This window comes from Ursus arctos, unplaced genomic scaffold (assembly GCF_023065955.2).
Source record: "Ursus arctos isolate Adak ecotype North America unplaced genomic scaffold, UrsArc2.0 scaffold_8, whole genome shotgun sequence".
Classification (NCBI taxonomy): Eukaryota; Metazoa; Chordata; class Mammalia; order Carnivora; family Ursidae; genus Ursus; species Ursus arctos.
In genome coordinates, this window is record NW_026623100.1 from 46665494 (window position 1) to 46682534 (window position 17041).

Consider the following 17041-nt stretch of genomic DNA (forward strand, 5'->3'; position numbering starts at 1 on the left):
GTGGCTCAGTCGGTTAAGTGTCTGCCTTCAGCTCAGGTCATGGTCTCAGGGTCCTGGGATGGAGCCGTGTACCTGGGCTCCTTGCTCAGTGGGGAGCCTGCTTCTCCCTCTCCCTCTGCCTGCTGCTCCCCCTGCTTGTGCTCTCTCTCTGTCAAATAGATAAATAAAATCTTTTTTAAAAAATTAAGAAAAAAGGAAAAAGAAAAAAAAAGAGGAAGTGAAGCTTTTCATAGCCTGGCCCTGTCTGTGCTCCCAGATCCGTCTCCCGCTGTGCATGTTGCTCTTGTATCTCCCAGTATGCATGGCACTTGCTGTATCTTCAGCCTTCTCTTCGCCCTCCTTCCCCATCCCATTTTTTCTCTGCCCATAGCACTCCTCCTTGTCCTTCAGGTCTGAACTACAGCATCACCACCCCTTGGAAGCTTTCCTGAATCTCCAGCCACCACCGTCAAACTCCCCTGCAAGTAGAAATGAGTCATCCTGCCTTTGTAAATGTACTAACTCATTGGAATCTTAATTCTCTGTAATATTAACTGATATGTTTGTGTTCCCCCATGTGAATTTCAAGGTCATTGAAGGCAGAGACGGGGGTCTCATTCAGCCTTCGCCTCTACCACCAAGTACAGTAGTCTGCAAGGAATAAGCCCCTGAATGTTGACTTGAATTGAAAATGCTTTACAATTCTAATCTAACATGTCTTTTTTTTTTTTTTAAGATTTTATTTATTTGAGAAAGAGAGAAAGAGAGTGAGAGAGTACGAGCTGGGGGAGGGGGCAGAGGGACAGGCAGACTCCCTGCTGAGTGAGGAGCCCAACACCGGGCTCAATCCCAGGACCCTGAGATCATGATCTGAGCCAAGGTCAGACACTTAACTGACAGAGTCTAACAGGCTCCCCCTAATCTAAGGTTTTAATATAATCAATATATCATGTTTTTTGTGCATTGTATTGCATGGTTATAAGTATTGGACTCTGATACCTAAACAACTATTTCTCTACAAAGAAAAAAGAAACCCAAATACATTCACATTCTATGACTGCCTTTGTTTATGTGTGAATTCTTCTGTTGCTGCGTGGCAATCCTACTGAAAGTGGTATTTGATTTTCTACTTCAGCTTCCCAGTTCTGGCGACCTGTGGAGCATTCACATGGACTTCGACACCAAACGGCTGGATCCCTGGGAACGAATCATACCCACCTTTAAGTACAGCCGAGATGTTCCTTTTTTTGAAATGCTTGTCCCCACAACTGACACAGTGCGCTTTGGGTATCTAATGGAGAAACTGTTGGCAGTCAGGCATTCAGTGCTGTTTACGGGAATAACTGGAGTTGGCAAGGTAGGAAACCTATCTGGAGCAAGAAGTTCTGTCCAAAAATGAGGGCATGGTGGACTTAGAATTATAAGCCCCAGAAATAACACATTATTTTTCAGAGGAAATTCTTTTGAATTTTGATCATTTTCAGGAAGAATGTAATTATGCTGAATCTATACCTCTCTTGGGAATTACTGCAAAGTTTGCCAGTTCCTGAACAAATCCTTGGGTCAATACCACATAAATCAGAGGACCCTGTGGAGCAGCATTTTGGGTTTGGGGACTTTGATGTCGTATCTCTTGGAATTTCTAAGGCTGCCCCTACACAGGTTAGGGTGGGAATTGGTCAGAACAGTTTGTGTCCCCGATGGACTGTTGATAAAGGTCAGTCTGTCCCCTCTTGCCCATTTACTTCTACCTGACACAACAATGGAGTTTGGAAAAAGCAGAGTATAGAGGGAAATATTGATTGTTTGGTCTTCTTGGCTTGGAGGGAGTCCACATAAACAGAGATGCACTATTGACCCTCTAAATTATTTCATTTTTTTTCTTCTCTTTTTTCCCCCCTCTATTTCTAAAAGAAGTTTGGGTTCTTCTAGGACTTGTGCTATCAAATTGACTTGGATAGGAACCAAGATGGACTTTGATATAAAACTAAAATAAAAACTTTTGCTAAGATAGAGCTGGTTAGAATATCTCGTTGGCTCTGATAAATATAATTAAATGGAATCTCCAGAAAGAAAGTAGACATTTCGATCTAGCTTTAACCTATCTCCTTTATCCTGTTTCTTACTCACTGTACTGGATTATTACTGATGTGGACAACTGAAACATATATCAAATATATATATTAACATATTTCTTAATTTAAAGTCTGTCATTGCAAAAGGATTGTTGAATAGAATTCAGGAATCAGCCGGCTATGTTCCTGTTTATCTAAATTTTTCTGCTCAAACTTCATCTGCAAGAACACAAGAGATCATAGAGTCAAAACTGGAAAGGAAAAGAAAAAATATGCTAGGTAAGAGTGATCATTTTTATTTGTCCAACACAAATGATCTATTAAACTAATAATCAGAAAAATACTGCGTGTAATAAAATTACAAATGGATATTTTCTTTGCTTAATTTATTTGTAAAGGTGATTCTGTGAATGGCATTCTTTCCTGTGCTGTATATCCAGATATCTTACCAGTAGCAAGCAAGCAGTTTATTTCTGTTATCACCTTCAACTCAGAACATCTTCAGTCTCTGCCTCCCTGTGGCTCTCCCTTTCCACGCATGCTTTCAAACCTACATTGATTTCCCTTTATTTAAAACAAACCAACACACAAACCACATTATATCTGGTACACTGAGTTACCCAAACTCTGCAAGGAATTGGCATGAAACTGTCTAGGTGTTTTCTTGAGTCGGTGCTTCCAGCCAGGCTTTGCGGGAACCCCCTCACCAGCCCATATTAACTGCTTAGATAAATAGCATAACTTTCTGGTCGCCTGCAGCTGTTTTGAGTCGGGCCTAATGTAAAGTTTCGATCCCAAACCCAATGTAAAGCTCTTCCTCTCCTCTGTCGTGGACCTGGTTTTTGGCTCATGGTGCTGGAGCTGGAGCGGGGCATGGGGGTGTCCTTTGGCCCTGCTTGACCCTCCCTATAGGAGACTCTGGTGTATCGAGATGGGAGGAGGACAGGACAGGACAGTGTTCTCCCCAACTGGCATTATATGGGCCTCCGTGTGGATTGTCCCTGCTCCTCCTGCTGGTGCTGTCTGTGTGGGAGGCTTGCAGGAGCAGTTCCCTGAGGGACTCCCCAAAAAGATGTGCCCAGGTCAGGCATTGGCCTCCCCATTGGAAGGTTCCCTAGTGTTGGGAATCAGGGTCTCAGCCCCCACTCAGGTGCACCCTCCAGCAGTACATCCTGCAGTCCTTGCTCCTGGGTCCTCTTGGCCGGCCCACAGCCCTGGGTGGTGTATGAGCCAAGGTTGAGCCCAGCTGCTTTCCACATTGTGCATTGTCTAATGGACTCTCTGTGCCAAGCTGTGGGGAGACCAGCTGCTTTACTGCCCCCTCTCTGTTCCCTTTTTCCTACTCTGGTGGGCACAGGGCAATGGATGCCAGTCTCTTTGGTGGGAGACCCATGTCTTTATGAGTGATTCTCGTTGAGCCCCTCCCCACTCCTGTCCTGCTGCTTGGCTTCTGGGATCTGGAGGATGGAGTGGGGCATTGAGTTTGCCTCAGTTCCTTCGCTGTTGGCACGTGCCGGCTGCCAGAGCAGGTGGGGTCACCTCTGCTTAGGCGGTTCTCTTTTCTCTGTCACTACTCTTCTTCTTCTTCTTCTTCTTTTTTTTTGACTAGTGTGTATATTGATGTTCTCTAAGTTAAATATAGCATTGTGAAATTCCACCATACTGGATTTCCCTTTGATGCGATCAAGATGCTTTTGAATAGCCAGCCCTGTTTTCCCTGTGGAGGGTGGTGCAATGGCATTTATGTAAGGAGACTTTTGGAGCGCTACTGTTTCCTGCTCTGAAAAGAAAATGCCCTTCCTTACCCCATGCCAGGCCACACAATTGGGAAGGGCAGTGGCAGTGACTGGGATTGAGAAAGATCCAGACCTGACTGGAGAGCCGGCATCATCCTGCACCTCTGCGAGTGAGGAGGGGGGCCCACCAGATGGTACGGGTGTCTTAGCCCTGTTCACCTCTCCCTGCTGGGGCCCTCCTCAGTCAGAACTGAACGCATTACAACCTACGGGGTGTTCACTGAGTCCAAAGCCTTACCTGAGCTTTGTCTTACATTTTCCAATGGCAAATCTTAATTCTTAAATTAAATTCATTTTATTCCCCAGGAGCACCAGGAAACAAACAAGTTGTGATTTTCGTTGATGATTTAAACATGCCCAGACTCGATCGCTATGGCTCTCAGCCTCCAATTGAATTACTTCGGCAGTATCAAGATTTTGGTGGATTTTATGACAGAAACAAACTCTTTTGGAAAGACATACAGGTTACTTTAGGTTTTAATTTACTTTGTGTGTTTAAATTTAAACAGTAAGGAAAGATGGTGCATTTGTTTGTTCGGGCTGCCATACAAAATAACACAGACTGGGCGACTCAAACAACAGAAATTTATTGTCTCCCAGTTGTAGAGGCTGGAAGTCTGAGATCAAGATGTCAGCAGGGTTGGTTTCTTCTGAGGTTTTGCCCCCCTGGCTTATAGATGGCTGTGTTCTCCCTATATCTTCTCATAATCTTCCCTCTGTATCCCTCTGTGTCCAAATGTCCTCTTCGTATAAAGACACCAATCATACTGAACTAGAGCCCACCCTAATGACCTCATTTTAGCTTAATTAGCTCTTTAAAGACCCTATCTCCAAGTATAGTCACATTCTGAGATACCAGGGGTTGGGCCTTCAGCATATGATTGGCCAGGGGAAGAGGAGGACACAACTCAGCCTCTGATCTATATCCTTGTTGTTTTTCATATGTGAGTTAATTTATTTAATCTGTATTAAATTCTTGCCCTGTTTTATTTGGGAGATTCAGGAACAAGTGAGATAGGCCCACCTCCCCAAGGGCTCAGCTTCAGGGGGTAGATGGGCACATGTATTTATAATGCAGGGTGATGAGTAGGGAGAAGCCGGAGGGAGGCAGGGCGGGCACTGGCTGAGGATGAGAGAAGGGTTCCTAGAAGAGATGATGCTGGAACAAGATTTTGCAGTCAGAGCTTGGCAGAGCAAGGGAAAGGAGCATTTTACATCTCAAAACAGGGAGTGTGGAACACCAAGGTGCTGTGGAATGTGGGTGCTGAAGTGGCAGGAGATGCAGACGTCAGCCGAGGGGGCCATGGTGCCATGACAAGGAGTGTGGATTTATCCTCTAAGACATGCACAGCCTCTAGAGGAACTGTTAGGGAAAGATTCCCTTGGCCGCCGGGGAGGGGTGGTCTAAGAGGAGGCAAGATCAGAGGCAGTGACAATAACATGTATTGGTCAGTTGAAAATGTTATGACCAAAGGCTCGTAGGAACCTAACTCTGTAGTTCCCCCAGGAGCAATGGTTCGTAGTGTGTTAATTCAGCATTCCAGTGATTTTATAGAACATTACTAACACAAATAACAAGAATCAACTATACTTCATATTTGTTGAACGAGTATCTTTTAACCTAACATACAAATTCTTTTTTTTTTTTAAGATTTTATTTATTTATTTGACAGAGAGAGAGACAGCCAGCGAGAGAGGGAACACAGGCAGGGGGAGTGGGAGAGGAAGAAGCAGGCTCCCAGTGGAGGAGCCTGATGCGGGGCTCGATCTCAGAATGCCAGGATCACGCCCTGAGCCGAAGGCAGACACTTAACGACTGAGCCACCCAGGCGCCCCCTAACATACAAATTCTTAACCATTTTTTAAGATTACATTTTTACCTAGGTGTATTTCTACAGAGAGATGCATTGGCTGAGTGACCTCGAGCCATTTAACCACCCAGGGTCTTGATTTTTTTCCTCTACAGAATGAGGGTGACGGTAGTGATCCCCTGAGTGGTTGTGAGGATTAAGTCAGATAATGTATAGGAATTACATAAGGTAATGCTGTCACGGGGTAGGTCCTCAAAAAAGTGTTGGTGCTGCGTCCTGCCACTGGTATGGGCAGCTGTCGTCTCTTGCTTGGCTGGGTGACTCGCGTGGCTTTCTTCCCACCCAGGATGTCACCATTGTATCAGCATGTGCACCCCCAGGCGGGGGCCGCAATCCTGTGACCCCCCGCTTCATCCGACACTTCAGCATGCTGTGCCTTCCCATGCCCTCAGAGCACAGCCTGAAGCAGATTTTTCAGGTGAGTGTGAATTTAAACCTAGGCAAGAGGGGAAAATTCTCCCCATCAGAATAGGCCAGTGACTTTCTGAGGAGCGCGTCTGTCCCGTTCCAGAGCAGAAAGCAGGTAAACACAGGGGCATGTGGGCAGCAGCAGATGGGCATCACTGCCTTCTGAGTCTGCGGCCCCAGAGATAGTTTCAGCACTGCAGAAAGATGCCAAAGCCTTTAAGGAAGGCTGTATCCTGGGCCCTGCCGCTCAGCCCTCAGCCCTCCGCACATCTCGTCCACTCCCCCGCCCCCGCATCTGCGCTCCTCTCACACCCGACCAGCTCCCCCCATAGCCTCGCACCTGACCTGGAATCCATCGCCTCGCTGCCACCACCACCTCCGACAGAAACAACCACCCGTACGTCTTCCAGCCGTACAAACCTCCCTAAGGGGCCGCTTCCTCGTCCTTTAAATGGGAGAAATAACTGTGCCTGCCCTGTAAGTGCTTCCTTAGCACAAGTGTTCAATAAAGCATTATTCTGGGTAGGATGATAAGAGGACAGGAAGCAGCTCGTTGAGAGCGAGCACGCTATAACCAACCACAAAGGCTGAGCCTTGGGGGACAAGAATTGACAGGGAAGAACAGATCGTGGGAACAGAAGCCACACAGGCAAATGCAGTCGCGGGGCAAGAAATGGTAATGCGGGCATACAAGTAGAATGAGACACTGGTGACTGCGCTGGAGAAGCTGACTTTGCGGGTAAATCGACAAGGAGCCAAAGAGGGGCAGGGACACATTCATACATGTCTTAGTGTTTACTTACTGAAAATGTATACACCAAAAATATGCATCACTATACATTCTAAAGGTAAACTAAGCAGCACACAACAAATTAAATTGATAATGTTGTTATTAGATTAGGTGTCGTTTCTAATTAGAAAGATATAAGAGCAGTAATTGAAACCAGTGAGCATCTCCATGAAATACTAACAGTGCGCTCATGCCAAAGCACCCTTCTCCCAAACCGTGGGAATTCTGGCTCTATCTTGTGTGCGTAGTCTCAACAGCTGCTTTTCAAGGTTGCCAGATATGTCATATAAGCCAGACCTTTGACTAGAAGACCAAGCTGCGGTCCTTAGTAAACTCTAGAATGACATGCTAATTTTAATTGATGAATATCAGTTGAGTAGCTCTTAATTTCATTTATTAAAGAAATATTATTGAGCATGTACCAGGTGCCAGACATTGGTATTACATTTTAAACAAAGAAGATGCCATCCTTGTCCTCACGGAGCTTCTACTATGGAGACAGATAATAAATGGATAAATGAACTAATATGTATTATATTAATACCATATAACTATATAATATGGTTATATATATAACTGTATTTATAAATACAAATTTACAATGGATGGAGAATAAAAAGACTAGAATTTTAATTTTTTTATATTAAGTGTATATATAATATGTATAGTAAAATTTTTATTTTACATATGTTGGGATGCCTCTACTCAAAATGTGGGCCATACAGAGAATGGTGAATGCATGTTGGGGGCCCAGGAGGGGGCTAGCTCAAAAGATAGCCCTCATAGCCTGCTAAAACTAATGTTCAGTGAGGAGGCTCACTGAAACAAATACTTGAGTTTATTTTAAAATACCTCCTATCTGAGAGCCCAAAATCTAAAGTCACAAGGACTGACTTAGATTCTGGTGCCTTCCATCACCATTGAGATGGGAATTTACCTATTTAAAAATCTATAATAATTATCCTAAGCATCTGGGGGCAGCGGGCTAGCTCATAAATATGTACTCTGAGATTGTGGCAAGTTATCTGAGAAGATGAGAGAGCCATAAGAGACACTGACAGGAGGAGTCAGGGAAGGCCTCTCTGAAGAGATGACAAGTAACCTAGAACACACGAGTGAAAAAGCCCCTGCCAGCAGAGAGCCCTGAGGAACAAGGTGGGTGGGATATAGCTGTGCAAAGACCCTGAGGAGAGGAGAGGGCCTGGGTGGTTAGGCCTGTGTGGCTGGGTCACAGTGAGCAATGAGGAAGAGGGCCAAGTGAGGGGCTGGGAGGGTGAGTCTGGACTGACAGGAGAGGGCAGTGCCTGATCTTCCTGACTGAAGGTAACTGAAGGGACACAGGCGTGGAAGCAGAGAGGCCAGTAGGAGAAGGAGGGGCTGAAGAAGCCCGGATGAAAGAGTCAGGGCTGGAAGGGGGTGATGTCTGGGAAGGAGAGAGATTCCAGACACGCTTTCAAGCTTGAGGGGGGTGGGGCACGGGGGATGACGACGAGGGACGACTTGCAAGTTCCTGATCTGAGCACAGGGTAGGGCTGTATGCTGAGACCAGGAAGCCAAAGGGGGGCAGGTTGTAGTTACAAGTAAGTTGCTCTTTAAACATACTCGGGGATGAAATCTATGGAACTGTTGGTCATGCACCCTAAATATCAGAGAGAGGCCCTCAGCTCATTTCCAGATGAGTGTGGGCACCCCACAATGGCCCTCTGGACCCACGGGAAGCAGAAGTCTAAATTACGTGGAGAGTAGGTTCGGTCAGTTCACTGGTCAGACACAAATGCTGCTCAGGCGTCACCGGACTATCACAGAAGTCAGGAGTGAGCCCGTTCTCGGGGACATATTCTCAAGCGAATGGCAGAGTTTTATCACCCGTATGCCCTTGCGCTGGCATTCGGCTTTCTGATTATTATTAGAAAAGCATCATCAGATCTGGAGTATTGGAAAGATGATACATTTTTGGCATTAAAAAAAAAAAATCTAACCCTCTCACATTCTGTTTCTGGTTCTAGGCCATCTTAAATGGCTTCCTCAGTGACTTCCCACCAGCTGTAAAACAAACTGCATCAAACATTGTAGAAGCCGCAGTTGAGATTTATAACAGAATGAGTGTTGATCTTCTGCCAACACCAGCCAAGTCCCATTATGTCTTTAACTTGAGGGATTTATCCAAATGTGTACAAGGTAAGGTATGGAACCCTCACTCTCTGACCCGCACCCTCCCTTCATTTACATTCACCCCCATCTCTCAGTAGAATTATTTGTATATGGGTGTCTGTGCCCTGCCTAGAAATCCCATTACACGCTCCCTCTTCAAGTCACCCTCCACCCCCACCCCAGCCTGATGACTTCACAGCTTCCCTCAGACCACCAGCATCCCCTTCCGTTTCTTGCTCCCAGCTGATGACCTTTTTATTTCACCGAAAAAAAAATAGAAGAAATCAAACCAGAATCGCCTCATCTTCCAATTATCCCAGACCACTTGCATCTACCTTCCCTCCTGCTGCAGTGGCTGCGTTGTCCCTGCTCCGGTCACGTGCCAGTACCCTCTCTGACACATTCAGTGTCCCCCTCCGCTTCAGCCTACTCAAGAATTTTGCTCTTATGTTGTACAGTGCATCCTGTCTGCCATGTATACCTATGTGTAGAGTAAATATTCTCCCTGTCCCCCCTCTGCTCTGTGTTGCGAGAAGTGAAGGGCCCCCAGAGAGAATGAACACTTCAAGGACTGCTGTACATCGCTGCTTCTGTTGTAACTTTGTTTACAATTATAGTTTATATTAATGCAAAGAGTAATCGGAGTAATTTTGAATAGAAGCCAGAAGGACGAAGGGCATTGGTGAGGACTGAACATTGGGAAAGAATGAGAGAGGGAATTGGTGTTTTGAAAACAGTGTAAAGGTCAGGGGTGGGGGTGGGGGGGAGTTACTGGATGGATAAAGAGATGCGACACTCCTCACTTAACATGTTGCAACCTAGTGTGCTAATGAGATGAACATAGCCTATACTGGCAAGTCTGACTGTGTTCAGTGAAAGAAACATCACAAGACAAGAAAAAGGGTTTTGTCAGATGATGTGTCCAGTTTTGCTTTCAAAAAGTGAGATCCCCATTATTCTGTGTATACCCACTAGGAAGGCACCCACTTCTGGGAGTGTGGGGATAAAGCTGGACTTGAGCGGGATTTTCTAGTTAATTAAACTGTTACTAGATATTTCACAAATGTGGAAGTTTCCTTTTCCTCTTTCTTAAAAAACAGGTATTCTCCAGTGTGATCCAGGAACAATAAGAGAAGAAATACAGATATTTAGACTCTTTTGCCATGAATGCCAAAGAGTTTTCCATGATCGTTTGATTAATAATGAAGATAAACACTATTTCCATACGATTTTGACAGAAATGGCCAGTAAATATCAATCATTATTTACCTGTTCTTCTTCTTTCTTTGGGGGGGGGAACCTAGAAAAGCAATTTTTCTATAAAGAAAAATTAAATGAGCTTAGATAAAGTAAAGCAAAATGAATTTTTAGTCATTCATGGGTAAAAGCTTTTCTCTTCCAATGATTCAAATATGTAGAAATATATGAAATATTAGGAAAATCATTAAAATTCAGGAAGAGTTAATATTTTAAATTCAGTATGAAATTTTAAGTAGAGAAGGGAAAGTAGGAGAACCAGCATTTTGTTTGGTAAGAAGCCAGGATATCTCTAAAGTACCTCTTATTTATTAAATATGTATTATTTAATAATTTTCTTAATTTTTAATAATATTATTTAATAAAATGTTTATTAATATTAAACTTTCTTAATCTTAAATCCAGGAGATTATCAACCAGACTAAAATGGTGTGGTGTCAAATGGCTTTCTCTCTACTTTCATTTACTAGTTAAGCCTTCTAAGTAAATTAACGGCTGATATTATTCTGTATATCTTATTGAAACACTGCATTTAAACTTATTATATATTACAAATTAATTTTGTTTTTTGAATAGACAAACATTTTGGAATTGCAATTGGCCTGGAATATTTTTTGAATAAACCCATCATCTTTGGAGACTTTATTAAGGCAAGTATGTTGAACTGACTTGACTACATTTGGAGATAAATAAAGCATTTACTATCTTACAGTTCAATTTCATATTCAACAAGAACTTTGCATCTGTGAAGATGAAAGATCTAGACCAGGGGTCAACAAACTATGGCCCATAGGTCAATTCTATCCCATTGTCCATTTTTGTAAATAAAATTCTATGGGAACACAGCCACGCCCATTTGACTGTGTGCGGTTTTTTTCTGTGGTTGCTTTTGCATGACAAGACGGAGTGGGGTAGTAGCAACAAAGACCATAGACCTGCAAAGCCTAAAGTGATTAATCTGGCTGTTTGGAGAAACAGATGGCTGACTCCTGATCTAGTCACATTCGTTTTGGTAACAGTTGGAATCAGAGACCGACCAGGTTTTTGATTTGGAAGGAAGCAGAGAGGGTTAGTTCCTTAACTGAGGACTGGCATCCCCCATCCTGTATTCTGTGTGGCTGTTCAGCCTGTGCCCACATGCTTCCAGCAGCTCCTTAGGTAGCCGTGCTGCCCTCCTCATTTCACGGTAGCTCTCATCAGTAGCAAAATTTTTCTTACATCGTGCTCCTCAATTTGTACCGCCAATGACATGTACCCACCAGCCCCAATTTTACCTTCTAGAACCTTGAATAAGTCTTCCATCTAACCAGCCTACCTATGTTGATATGTAACCATCTCGTTTTACCAAGTTGACTCTTGTTAGGGTACCACATTCCTACTGTCTCCAAGAGGGCAGAGGCTATGTCTGTTCTGTTCACCCTAAATCCCCAGCTTCCTGCACAGAGCTAGGGTATACAGCAGGCTCTCAATCAGTGCTGGGTAAGCAAAAACACGCACTTGTCTTTATATTGCATGTGTGCAATCACCTCATCACCCTGGTAATCTCTGACAAAAAAAAAGATAAATAATGTATTTGTATGCAATATTATCTATTTAAATGTATTATTAAAAACAAAGTCCAAAGTTTGTTTCCAGGCACTGATTATATTTCCCGCGTGTTTCTACTGATACAGTCATCAAATGGGGGAATAAAGCAAAGGGAAAAAAACAGACAGAGCCTTCTTGCATTACCTATAAGTATTTTAGTCAATGGCTCCAAATGAAAATGGCCCCAGGGCAGTTGCCACAGCAAAGAAAAGACCTCCTGGACAGGACCACATGGGACCTCAAACAGGAACTCAGTTCCTTCTAGTTTACCCTAAATTTCATTCTCCATGATTTATTTAATCAGATGACTGCTGTGTAAAAACTACATGTAGTTCTGGCATGATCGTTTATAACCGTAACAGTCTGGCATGCATCATTTTCAGCGCATTTAGCTTCTCTGATGTCAACAGCCTGAGAGCAAAAGTACAAAACCAAAGTTATAGCAAGAAAAACTGGAAACCTATTTCTGAGCTCCTGTGTGAATTTTATAGCAAAGATCATTGAAATTCAATGTACTGTTTGAAGTTAAATGAAATGGATTTTCAGTTATCTATGAAAATCTAAGTTTCTTAGTCCCATTTCCTTGGTTTGAAATTATATATATATATATATATATATATATATATATATAATATGCATGAAAATGATTACATAGTAACATGGATAAAATAATGTTCCCTCCTAAGGTTATGAATGTTGTGTATATTTCTATATCATAACTGATCTAATTTGGTCTGTCTCCCATAAATCATCTTATAGTTTGGAGCAGATAAGATTGATCGGATCTATGATGACATGCCTGATATGGAGAAAATCGCGAATGTTCTAGAGGACTATCTTGATGATTATAATCTTGTAAATCCCAAAGAAGTAAAGTTGGTGTTCTTCCAGGATGCTATAGAACATGTTTCAAGGTATAGTACTATAAGGTGCCCAATAATGCATTGATCTAATTTCTTTTGTATTAAAAGGTAAGAATTAAGTCATATAAAAATCTTTAAATAGATTGCTAGATGGACAAAGGTCTATTAGCAAATTTTGCTATCATGTAAAAGTTATTATATGTATGTGTGTGTGTGTATATATATATATAAATTTTTTTTTAGAAAGGGGAAGAGAGAAAGAGAGCAGGGTGGGGAAGGGCAGAGGGAGAGAGAGAGAGAGAATCTTAAGCAAGCTCCATGCCCAGTGTGGAGCCCAATGCGGGGCCTGAGCTCAGGACCCTGAGATCATGACCTGAGCTGGAATCAAGAGACGGACACCTGTGCCGGGTGCTCCAGCTCTGCTTCTGTGCCTGCTGCCTGTGTCTCTCCAGTGTGGCAGCATCGGGGTGTCCGGCTTCTCCCATGGCTCCGGCCTCCCAAGCTTGTGCCCTGAGAGTGATAGTAGAAGCCAAATGGCCTCTCACAACTTAACCTGGGAAGTCACATAGCATCACTTCTACCGTACTCAGTAAGTCACGGAGAGGTGCAGGCCCACCCTGTTCACAAGAAGGGCTCAGAGGCTTTACCTCTTGACAGGATCAAAGAGCCAGGAGGACTGAAATAGCACTGCAGCCATTCTTGGACAGTACTGTGTACCAGAGAGAGATAGGTGAATTGTCCAGAGTCCCCGAGCTAGTAGTCATAGGCAGAGAATCGCATCCAGCCTCTGACTCTAACTCGGCTGCAGGGGCCTCCACCCAAAATGGACCCAGGTTTTTCATTACAGCCCTCCAAATACTTGAAAATCGTGACCTGACTCCTCCTCGCTTTGTCTTCTCCAGGCAGATGTAACCCAGATCTTCCACTATTGCCTGTTAGGGATTATTTCCAGCCTCAACATACTGAGTGCTTGATAATTTCTCCATGTTCCACTTAAAATGTGATACCCAGGTTTGATACAGCATTCTGTGCGACCCACAGCGTGAAGTGAGTGTGAGGGCAGATCTCCCATGGTCTGCTACCATAGCAAGATTGTAATGACTTTGTTTTTTTCCCTTGTCAACTACATTTTAGTGTTGCAGCATGTTACATTTGACTGTTAAATCCTAGGGCTTTTTTTTCTATAAACCATAAGCAATCAAATCTTTTACCTTTCCTATACTTCTGCTGTTTAACTCTAGTTCGAGAATTTATTTTTGTCGCAACTCCAGTGTTATACAATAGTTTGTCACTGGGTTGTCCAGATACCACTTGTTTCTCATCGGTGCCCCGCCAACATACCTGCACACTAGCTCCTAACAACATGGATCTTACAGCTCACACAGGCCCTAAGCCTGCAAAGAAAAAATAATGGCAGTACTCTGTCTGAGAAACTTCCTGGAGAATAGACCAGACGATAGCAAAGTCAGCTTAATTTTACTTCTAATCTTTCTGACTTTTGTGAAAGAAAATCACCAGGCTACTCTAGGATTGCTTAAAATATTACAGGAAGAAATTAAAAACCATTTGTAGAACAAAGGAGATTTGGTTTTCAGATACACAAAGGGTTGCCCTGAGAATACTGATGTAGACATCTTTTTCTAAAGAGGATCAGTAGTTAAGAATCAGAGTAAACAAATTTCTGCTTGTAAGAGTTTTCAAATACCTACTGCTGAGTGGCAATGGAAAGGGCTTCATTATGAACATGAGTTATGGGACAATTACTGAATATTCAGTAATTTAGCAGATAGTACATTTCCATTCATTGGTGACATTTTAGACTTTTTTTTTTTTTTTTTTTTTTTTTTTTTTGGCATAGGGTAAGTGGAAAGCCTTCTCAACTCAGAAAAAAATTTTGTTTTTACTTTAGAGCCCGTGTCTTCAAAGGGCAATTTGCTCCAGGCTGTTTCCACCCATTACATATGCCCAAAGTTGTCACCACACTTCAAGGATGGTAAAACAGATCTCTATGAAAATGTAAGCCGCTAATTAGGACAGCCATCTCTTGCCTACTACAGGAGAGAAAGTGTAACCTTGGAGGATTTCTAATGGAGGGAGTTTTCTATCTCTGGATACCTAAACTGACAGAAAAAAGAACACTGGAAGCAGAATGGACAAGTTGTTTGTTTCCAATAATCTAAGTTGAAAATAATCAAATTACTGTACATGAGACAAAGAAAGAGTAACATATAAAGTGCAAGATTTTTACAATAGTCCATATTTAATCCACTGTCAAACATGTACACATTATGGAAAACAATAGCAAAACATTATTACATACCCCTTACCTCTCAGTTTTACACCTACCTGGGTGAGTGAAGAAAAATAAACAGGTGATCGGACATGTCCTCTGTTGGATGTGCGCTGTGACGGAGACATAACAGTGGAAATGGTGCCTAAATCATCCCTTTGCTTCCTCTAGGGGAGGAGCTGGCAAAGGATCCTAGGAAAGGAGCCAGCGCACTTGTTTTATAAAGGGCCAGTAATAAATATTTTAGACTCTGCAGGTTGTATGGTCCCTGTCACAACTACTCAGTTCTGCCACTGAACCACAAAAGCAGGGCACCTGGGTGGCTCAGTTGGTTAAGTGGCCGCCTCCAGCTCAGGTCATGATCCCAGAGTTCTGGGATCGAGCCTCGTGTCAGACTCCCTGCTCGGCCAGGAGTCTGCTTCTCCCTCACCCTCTCCCTTCCCGCCTGCTCGTTCTCTCTCCCTCTCTCTCTCAAATAAATAAATACAATCTTAAGGGGGGAAAAAAGAAAGAAACACGAAGTCTTTCTCGGCTTTGCTGCCTGCAGGATAGCCCGCATGATCCGTCAGGAAAGAGGCAACGCGCTGCTCGTTGGAGTAGGAGGCACAGGAAAGCAGTCTCTTACAAGACTTGCAGCTCACATATGTGGTTACAGATGTTTGCAGATTGAACTGAGCCGGGGATATAATTATGACAGTTTTCACGAAGACCTGAGGAAGTTGTACAAACTGGCTGGCGTAGATGACAGGAATATGGTCTTTCTCTTCACAGACACCCAGGTATGTGTTTCAATAGCCGAAGTACAAATGTCATGATCGTGAGTGTGTTTCGAATAGTTTGTATGACGTAGTTCAAGGAACCGTTCCCTCGGATAGCAGATGTCTTACACCTTGTAAAAGACTTTTATAATACATTTTCGTTTATTTTACCAACCATTGTGTTACCCTTTATATTCTGAGTAAGTAAATATGATTAAAGATTAAGGGGGTGAGAGAGGTTTAAACTTTTCTTTGAGAAGGACATAGATAGCAGAAAGTAATAAATTGTTTCTGTAGCAGTAAATATAAGGCAGTTATTCCCTAACTGAAATCAGTCAGGGAAATATGCCTTACACAAGAAAAGGAAAATTACGATGGCTGTTTTAGGGTTAAATCAACTTTAAAATTAAAATAGGATTACATTGTTACATCTATGTCTACAGGAACCAATTTAACCGATCTGGAATTTATTCTAAAGAAGAACATTTTCTACATTGACTATACTTGGGCATTTTAACGTTAGAGAAAATAAACTTTTATAGAAATTAGGCAAGGAATAAAAAAGTGATAGATCTGATGCATAAATATCTTAAATTATTTTAAATTAAGTACAGTCATAAAATGGGAAAATATTTTTATCATCTGTGACATGAAGGGAATTTATATCTGAATACATAAATATTTTTGACAAATGAGAAAGATCCATTGCCAAATGTATATACACCACCAGCTCTGGCCACCAACAACGATTGAGTGGAGAGTAAAGCAAGCAGAGACAGTTATCCACAGAGCAAAGCCAGTGGCCCTGCTCAGAAAGGAAACTTGGGGTACAGGTTGGCTTGAGTCAAGACCACAAAGAGAGAGCCTTTCTGGCCTTGGAGCCAGTTCTCCTGTTCCACCCTGGCAGAGAAACTAATTTGTAACTTTGCCCATTGCTGAATACAGCTTTCAGCCCACCTGACCAGGGAACCCAACCAGAATACACAAGAATACACAGAATACACATCCAACAGCCCTGCTTCCTGTCTGCAAAGCAGAACCAGTGGCTTCATCTGGCCAGAGAATTCAGTGCACAGCCTTGCTTGATTTAGGTCCCCAACAATGAGCCATGCGGGCCTTGGGTCCCACTCCATTGCCCCACCAGGACAGGTAAAGCTAATTCATAGCCTTACCTGCTACTGAGTATAGTACCCAGTCCCAGCCATCTAGGAAGCCA

General features: G+C 43.0%; 1 protein-coding gene across 1 annotated transcript in view; it reads left to right on the plus strand.

Moving 5' to 3' along the window:
• DNAH6 (dynein axonemal heavy chain 6) overlaps nucleotides 1-17041 on the plus strand; it is a 201300-nt gene that overhangs the window by 106309 nt on the left and 77950 nt on the right. Inside the window, exons 38-46 of the mRNA XM_026481835.4 lie at nucleotides 1115-1336; nucleotides 2186-2333; nucleotides 4157-4314; nucleotides 6008-6139; nucleotides 8926-9097; nucleotides 10171-10317; nucleotides 10904-10977; nucleotides 12674-12828; nucleotides 15615-15846. Of these exons, the coding sequence (XP_026337620.3) occupies nucleotides 1115-1336; nucleotides 2186-2333; nucleotides 4157-4314; nucleotides 6008-6139; nucleotides 8926-9097; nucleotides 10171-10317; nucleotides 10904-10977; nucleotides 12674-12828; nucleotides 15615-15846 (1440 nt within the window). The remainder of the gene's footprint in view (nucleotides 1-1114; nucleotides 1337-2185; nucleotides 2334-4156; nucleotides 4315-6007; nucleotides 6140-8925; nucleotides 9098-10170; nucleotides 10318-10903; nucleotides 10978-12673; nucleotides 12829-15614; nucleotides 15847-17041) is intronic.